This window comes from Triplophysa dalaica, chromosome 1 (assembly GCF_015846415.1).
Source record: "Triplophysa dalaica isolate WHDGS20190420 chromosome 1, ASM1584641v1, whole genome shotgun sequence".
Lineage (NCBI taxonomy): Eukaryota > Metazoa > Chordata > Actinopteri > Cypriniformes > Nemacheilidae > Triplophysa > Triplophysa dalaica.
The window spans coordinates 34,606,092-34,613,888 of NC_079542.1; the positions used below are offsets into that span (position 1 = coordinate 34,606,092).

Genomic DNA, 7,797 nt, shown 5'->3' on the forward strand with positions numbered 1-7,797 from the left:
TTTACTGAAAGACCAGGAATTACAGCACATCTAGAGAGAGAAATAAAAACAGACGTCAATCAATCAATCATGAAAAATGTTCCAATGATTTCATGAATAACTTTACATGGGATTATTGTTTCCATTGTTTCCAGTGAGTTTCCAATACGAATCTCTGCTCCATTAGTTTGATCAGCTCTAGCATCTCGTCTGTTAGTGATGATCACTGTACTGATGTTGTATTCATTCAGAAGATCCAAATTCCACCACAGGTTACGTTGACATGATGTAACGGAGCAGGATGGAAAATCAGATCCATATCTTACACCATCTATGGCGTTTGCAGCTACATTGGTGTAGTAGGTAGATGAGAGTGTAGCCGTTCCTTTCAATGCCATTTCTCTGAAAAGAAAATTCACACAGTTGATCATCACATCTGTGGTCATCTAATAACCAAGAATCTCTTTAACCCCCGTATGAAAAGATTCAATGCTGAGATTCATGGAGCCAACATGCCACCATATTGATTGTATTCCTTCCTACCTTTCCCTTTTTTAATTAAATGTTACTCTCAAACATATATTTCACTTCAGATGACATTTTTACCCCTTGAGGTCTATACTGTCAATCTTTGCATTGTCCATGTCTTCCATTTCTTTACTGCTTTTAAGTTTCATGTTTGTTTGTTAGAGTTTGTTATTTCTTAGTTAGTTTGTTTGTTTTCCCTTTAGTGTGGTCAATAAACCCACATTTGTCTCCACGCTCAAATTGTTTCTGTGTTTACTCATCACATATTAACGTCACTTAAACTGCTTGATTTCACTATAATTTCTGAATGGGTACTGAACTACTGTAAGAGTGTTATGTTTCCAAGGCCAGGAAATTCATATTTCTTAGAGTCGATATACAATCTGCTGATCAATCGCTGGACGAGTGTATTTAGCTTGTCGTTATTATTAGGTCAATTGCCTCAGCTAAAGTGTGTAAAAATAGGTATGGTTAATCACCATTCATTATTCATTTTACTGTGGTTAAACACATAGTTTTCCCCAAAATACACTACAAGGTCTAAATACAAGTAACAGTAACAATAGTGTGTAAGAGCGCTCATAACAACACTGACCTGAACTGCTACTCAACATCATTGATATGAATCAATGCATTTTAATAAACTTCTGAAATGTGTGACAAAATTCAGCAGAATCACTCTTTTGGTTTATTGATTGAAATTGTACAATAACCAGAAAACAGTTCATGCCACAAAGGCTTATGGGAATTTTTTTGAATACTGAATAATTTTGGATACCTCAAAGAAACAGTAAAAAAAAAATTGTTACACTAATGAATTTATCCAGAGCTGGTTACCAGTATAGAGTTCATTATCTTATTACCTGTTCCATAGACCTCCACCTCACACAGAGAGAGATGCTGAACTGTAGGCATGACCACATTCACATAACGTCCAACCATCCCATTACATGAGAAAATAATCGATGTGCCGATTTTAAGATAAGGAATAACAACACATCTAGAGAGATAAATCAGAAAACTGAGAATCAATGCCCCTGTTCAAAGAAATCAATCAATGAAAAGTGTTCAAGTGATTTCATGAATAACTTTACATGGGATTGTTGTTTCCATTGTTTTCCAGTGAGTTTCCAATACGAATCTCTGCTCCATTAGTTTGTTCAGCCCAACCGTCTCCTCTGTTAGTGAGGATCACTGTGCCAATCTCATATTCATCCAGAAGATCCAAACTCCACCATGAGTTCATATCATATGATGTAATGGAGCAGAATGTGTCTTTATCTATTAAACCATCTATGGCACGTTAAGCTACCCAGGTGTTCAGATATGTGGAGGACTGTGTAACTGTTCCTTTAAGTGCTACATTTTCTAAATTAACATTAAAAGACAGTAGATCAGTAATATCTGAAGATTTAAAGATCCCTGTGATAATCTACAAATAATGATTTCAATCTCTTCAACCTTTACGTTGAGTTTGTAGTTTGATAATTGAACATATAGTAATCTATATTTTATTTCAATTTAACATTGTCTTTACATTGACCTCAAACCCAATGTTTACTATTTCTGAAAGTGCACGTCTACATTGAAATACAACTGAGAGATTCACTACTAATGTCAAAACAACCTTCACAATAATTAACCTTTAGAGAACAATCAGAAACTTAAATCAGAGTTAAACTGTAATCCAACCAGGAACTTAAAAAAAAAAAACATTTTAAAATGTTCAAAGTGAAGATCACAACTTCGCATTATTCTGCATTTCTGTGTGACGTATGGAAAGATGTCTTACCTTCGGAAGTGCCCAAGTTTGCCTGAATGGAAACAAGACCTGTTAAAAAAATAAGAAATTAATTCAATTAAGCTGTTAGGTCTTTAATTATTACTTAACTATTGTTAAAGATTTGAATGAAGAATTACTGAAAGCATGTTTAATGTTGAGATGTTTGTGTGTTCTATGAGATGATGTGAGATATACTTACCAGAAAGTAAAATCAGATGAATAAGTCTGTCCATGTCACCTACTGAACAAAATGAATATGAGTAGAGACAACGGAAGAGAGGAGAATTGAGTTTCTTTTTGGTTATGAGGGTTAAAATTGAGAGGGGGCTGGGGCGGTCCCGGACCGCTCATAAGGTGTAAAATGATACATTTGTGGGTACCCTTGTTTTCAATAAAAACTAGACTACTAAAAACTCAAAATTATTTTAGTCAAAATTATCCACCAGAAAAAAACACTTTATCCGTTTTTAGTTCAAATTTAATATAATTTAAAATGAATAATAAAACAAATTAAAATGAAATTTTTATCTGATAAATCCATGCATGCTCAAGCGCGCCAAACAGTGTTCAATGAAGGCATGTAAAGAGATGTCGCACTGAGACAATGACGTTCTAAAAACTTTGCAGTCCCCAGAGAATATTTTGCGCTCCTATCTGCAAACATAAACTCTAATTTTTAATAATAGGCTACCCTTCTGTTTGGCCCAAAGGAATAACATTATTTTTCTTATTCTGAGTTGGTTCATATGGATTATTTACATGTACTTGATTTAGATTATAAAGAGATGAATCATGTTTAGAATGCTCACATGCTTCTGACTGTCTGGTTTGGCAGCACTGAACATACAGCCACTATTGACTTTGATGCGTCCTCTCCCTCACTCTTTCAAATGAATTGTTGTATTAATATTTGAAAAAAAGGAACAGCACTCCATCACGGTAATATAAAGAACAAGAATCAAAGGACAAGAAAATAATTAAATAAAGGAAAGGAAAATCTGAATTGCTAAAAAAAATATTTTGTAAAAATGGTTAATCATACTGTTATCAATAAATTTAAGAGATTAGTCCCAGCAAGAGAGACATCAAACAGGCTAAATCTTAAGAAAAACGTTTTTTTCTGAATAATAAACATACAATGCAAAATAGAAAAATAACAGCAGATCGACAGCAATGTTTTAAGGTCTGGTTAGGCGACCCCCCAAGAGCATTGACACAATTTGAAAACTGGTTACGAGCAGAACTTACCTCTGCGGTTACAGATGAAGATGTCACTCAGTGTGAGAGTCCTCCTCTCTTCTTCACTCTTCTCTTGAATCTTTGCAGAAGCTCCTCTCAGAACCCCTGCGCTGTCGTTTAAAGACAAATTACCAAATCAAATCAGGTAGAAATGCAAAACTCAGAATGAAAATAAAGACCATCCCTGTGTTAGTACTAGAAAAAAAAATGTCATCAGGTGTCAGTTTAGTTGTGTTTATTCATTTCTATTTTTAAAATGAGAAAACAACAAAAACATGCCTTTATGTTTCATTTAAATACAGTTTCTGGTGTACAACATTATTGAACAGCAGTTTGCTAAAAAATCATACCAGTCCTGTATCACAACTTCAAACTATATTTGAATGATCAACTCTCGGCTTTCAAACCAGCACAATTCTACTATTATGATTTTTGATTAAATACATCAACATGCTCTCTCCACCATTAAGAGCTCACCATTTGGATGGAAAACACTTCTCATAACAGGCTAATAGAACACAACAAACATGTTCAGTTGGGTTTGTGTATGAAAATACAAAAAAATAAACAATCCGTATACAAAACGAACACTGTTTTTATTTCATAAAACTGTAAAAATGATACTCTGGTCCTCTCTGGTGAATGTGGTGTAAGAGATTCAAATCAGGACATGCAAACCAAATGGAAAAGAAACCTGCTGTTGTGACTCAGTGGAAATTTCCCTTGTCCAGTTGACCTTACACGCCCTGTCAAGTGAACTTCAAGGGGAGTTAAGGGGAGATTCCAGTGTGAAGGGATTAGTTTAGAAGGCTAGAGAAAGGACATTGATAATGTGACCTTTATGAACAACACAGACCAGAGTTATAAAGACTGTTCACCAAAAGACCTGACAGACAAAGAGCGCTGTGCAGTTGTTAGGAGTCTGTTCAATTAAAGACTTTATTCAATGACAACAGAATAAGCAGGTTAGTGAAACAAAGGCGCAAACAGAGGCAGTCATGGGGCAGCACTCGAGTACTCGGGATACAAGGTGAGGGGGCAGGAGAGCTGTTATTAAAACTTTTATTATCTGATTAATGTTGTTACCTGACGGTGAGGAGGATAATGATTGAAGCCGCTCCATGCCACGCCTGATTAACAGACCTGAAAAAACAATTACTACCTATTATAATCTTAATACTGTAAGTACAAACACTAACTGTAACTGCATCCACACGGTCTGTAAAATCCACTTCACTGACTTCACTAGCTGTCAATCCATATCTTACTAGCCAATGTGAGTAAAGTGCCCTTAGGGTCCCACCCACATGTGATGTTTGTGGCAGACGGAAGTGGAATCTCAGAGTGCAAATAAAAACTCTAGAAGCGAATTGATTAACCACCATTCGCAACAAGGAGCTTATTAGAAACCCATATTACATTCTTCAATCCAGTTTAATGTTTTCCTAATGTAGCACACGTGCATAAACCATTTTCTAACATCTTAGACCAAATCAGAATACCATGTTCGCTCTTGATAAAGCGTTGCAGCAAGACAAGTGAAATGATGACAGGAGACAGGATAATAGTTGAGAAGATAAGTGTTTCCGTTTGCATTAAAGGAGTCAAATGACAAGGCTAAAACAATATTATCGTTTTTTTCTATGTAATGCAATGTTTAAAGGTTCAAAGGTTCACATGATTAAAGGTTCATAAACGCTGTATTTTCCACATACTGTACATGTTTGTATCTCCTCTTCGCTCTGCTTCTCTAAAACGCTCAGTTTTTTTACAAAGATCATGACTCTGAAAAGCGAGGTGTGTTATGATTGGCCAGTTAAATAGCGCATAGTGAATTGTCATATACTGCAAGAGTGTGAGGGAGATGTAACGCCTCTTACCATATTCGGAACATCATGTTCCCAAGCAATTATACTGACAGGTGATAAAATGTCATTGGTACTTCTTTATATCAATTCAAGCCCGAAAATGGAGATGATCCAGCCGATGAATCAACTTTGCCAGCGTGACTTGAGCAGGATGTATATGGAATTCCAATAAATTTACCCAATAAATTCAAAAATAAATCCACGATGAGATGTAAAAAAGTATTTTTACATCCTTATTTATGTGTAATTGTATATTTTTCCACATTTATGTAATTTTGATTTATTTATGTCTACATTTGCTTATTTCCACATTTATTCATTGATATTTGTTCCTAAATGTATCTATTTTCACATTTATTTATTTCTACATTTATCTATTTATGTATTTCTTTGTTTGTATGCTAATGAGTAGGGGCGTGTTTCACCTCAGACATTAGCAATCAATCTCAGAGCGAATGGGCTGAAGCTTTGAGGCCAGAGATCGGACAGCTTGTGGTTTGACCAAACGAATCGAGGTTGACAAACTTGCATAGAGAAGGCAATCTAGTCATTAAATATCACCATAACTGTACATAGATAGGGTTACCACACATAGCCTATAAGTGGTATTTATTAGGGACATGGCCGTAAAATATAATACGGTCAAGATTTTTCAAAAATGTCATGACACACATGAACAGGAACTGCACATTAACAGATCTGAAGAAAACACTGGAAGAAGACACATGGACATGCAAGTGCCGCAAGCGTGTGAAATGATCCACTAGTTATCACATTTAATGTAAAAGCGCCATCCAGAAACTTCGTCAACCTCGTTTCGTTTGGTCACACATCAAGGTCTCCGATCTCTGGCCTCAAAGTTTCAGCACCATCGCTCTGAGATCATTGCTAATGTCTGAGGTGAATCACGGCCCCACTCATTAAGATACAGACAAAGAAATACATAGATAAATAAATACATATGTCTTTGAATAAATGTGGAAATACATAGATGTATAAATGAAAAATAAATAAACTTGGAAAAATATATAAAGACACAGAAATAGGGAAAGAAAAGCATACATACTCATTTATTTTTGCTTCTTTACATTTCTTCATGGATTTATTTTTATATTTATTTATTTTTAATTAAGGCAGGTTTGATGCCCGATGACTCCTGAGATAGGCACAGGCTCCCCGTGACCCGAGGTAGTTCGGATAAGCGGTAGAAAATGGAATGGAATGGAATAAAGGCAGGTTTGGAATTCCATACATTTAAAGGATTGGTAAGGTTTTCAAAAATATATGTTAAATTGTTAACTAGCAAACTGTTATGATTTTATATAAGACATTGAAAAGATTTGCCATTAGTGATCAACCAGTGTTACTTGTCTTAGTTAGGTCTTGTCGCGACTAAACAAAAACATTAAACCCCATTATGGACATGACATTGCCTCTAGTTGGAACATTATTACTGATAATTAGAACTTATGTTGTCTTTTTTTAAATTGCACGCGTGTCTGCATTTGCAGATCACACAAAGAAACAACATGCGCTACAAACCCCCGACAAACTCAACTCACGTTAGTACGTAACTAAGTCTTTTACAATGAGAATATACTTACAGGCTGTGAATCTGAGGCGACAGACTGTCCTTGCAAAGGTGTAATGGTTGAAATGGACCCACTTTTTAACCAAAGCTTTCGTGCACAGCTGGCCTTGATCTCTCCCAGGTTCATGAAGCAATCATCTGTGAAATGTGCTGCACACACTTGAATATTGGAACAGTGTTGTAAATAAAATGTAACCATGAGTTTTTAGTTGTTATGTCAACAACTGTTGTTGTTTTTCAGGGCAAACAAAGAGGCGTTCTTTTCACAATAAAACACACAGCGTCTCCATGACATGACTGAGGCGGCAACGTCCAATGAGACTTTCTAGTACGCCCACCTTGCGTATACATTTAGGTGATCTTAGGCAAATCATACCACGAAATGATGTACATTCTTGGGATTGTGTGTCAGGGCCGGGACTCAAACTCGAACACCGGTGCCACTGAGGAATGGTGAACCCAAAGAGAGACGCACACACATAGGCTTGAATAAAATTAAGAAGATCCTTTTAATAACGTCCCAGAAGACAAGGTAATCCACGAGGCTCAGGAAAGAGGGGTAACAGAAACAACTCCAATCTCTCTGTCAGATACTGAGCGATCACATTAAATGTGTTATTTATCACGGCATCAGATTTAATATTTAATTCATGATCTTGTTGTTTTAGACTGATAACCTGGAACTGTCAGAGATGACGCCTGACCAAGACACTAATGCTCCTGGAGTGTTGGAGACCTGCGGTGCCATTGCTGCGGTTCACAACAGGTTTTGTAACGGTTTGGGTGTGAATAGAAATATAAACATCTCC

The 7,797-nt window shown here is 36.1% G+C and overlaps 1 protein-coding gene across 1 annotated transcript; it reads right to left on the reverse strand.

Moving 5' to 3' along the window:
- Positions 1 to 318: 318 nt before the first annotated feature.
- On the reverse strand, positions 319 to 1,854 carry LOC130414623 (fucolectin-4-like). Its single transcript, XM_056740671.1, has 3 exons — positions 1,602 to 1,854; positions 1,371 to 1,507; positions 319 to 381 (listed from the first exon to the last, which is right to left on the reverse strand). Exons 1-3 carry the CDS (start codon positions 1,751 to 1,753, stop codon positions 368 to 370), a joined length of 303 nt encoding a protein of 100 aa, XP_056596649.1. The 5' UTR covers positions 1,754 to 1,854; the 3' UTR covers positions 319 to 367.
- Positions 1,855 to 7,797: the final 5,943 nt, after the last annotated feature.

Excerpts from the sequence above, each read along its gene's own strand:
- LOC130414623 (XM_056740671.1), bottom strand. The coding sequence starts at position 1,753 with ATGAACTCATGGTGGAGTTTGGATCTTCTGGATGAATATGAGATTGGC. Across the intron at positions 1,508-1,601 it reads AATGGAAACAACAATCCCAT|ATGTGTTGTTATTCCTTATC; the intron begins GTAAAGTTATTC and ends TTATCTCTCTAG.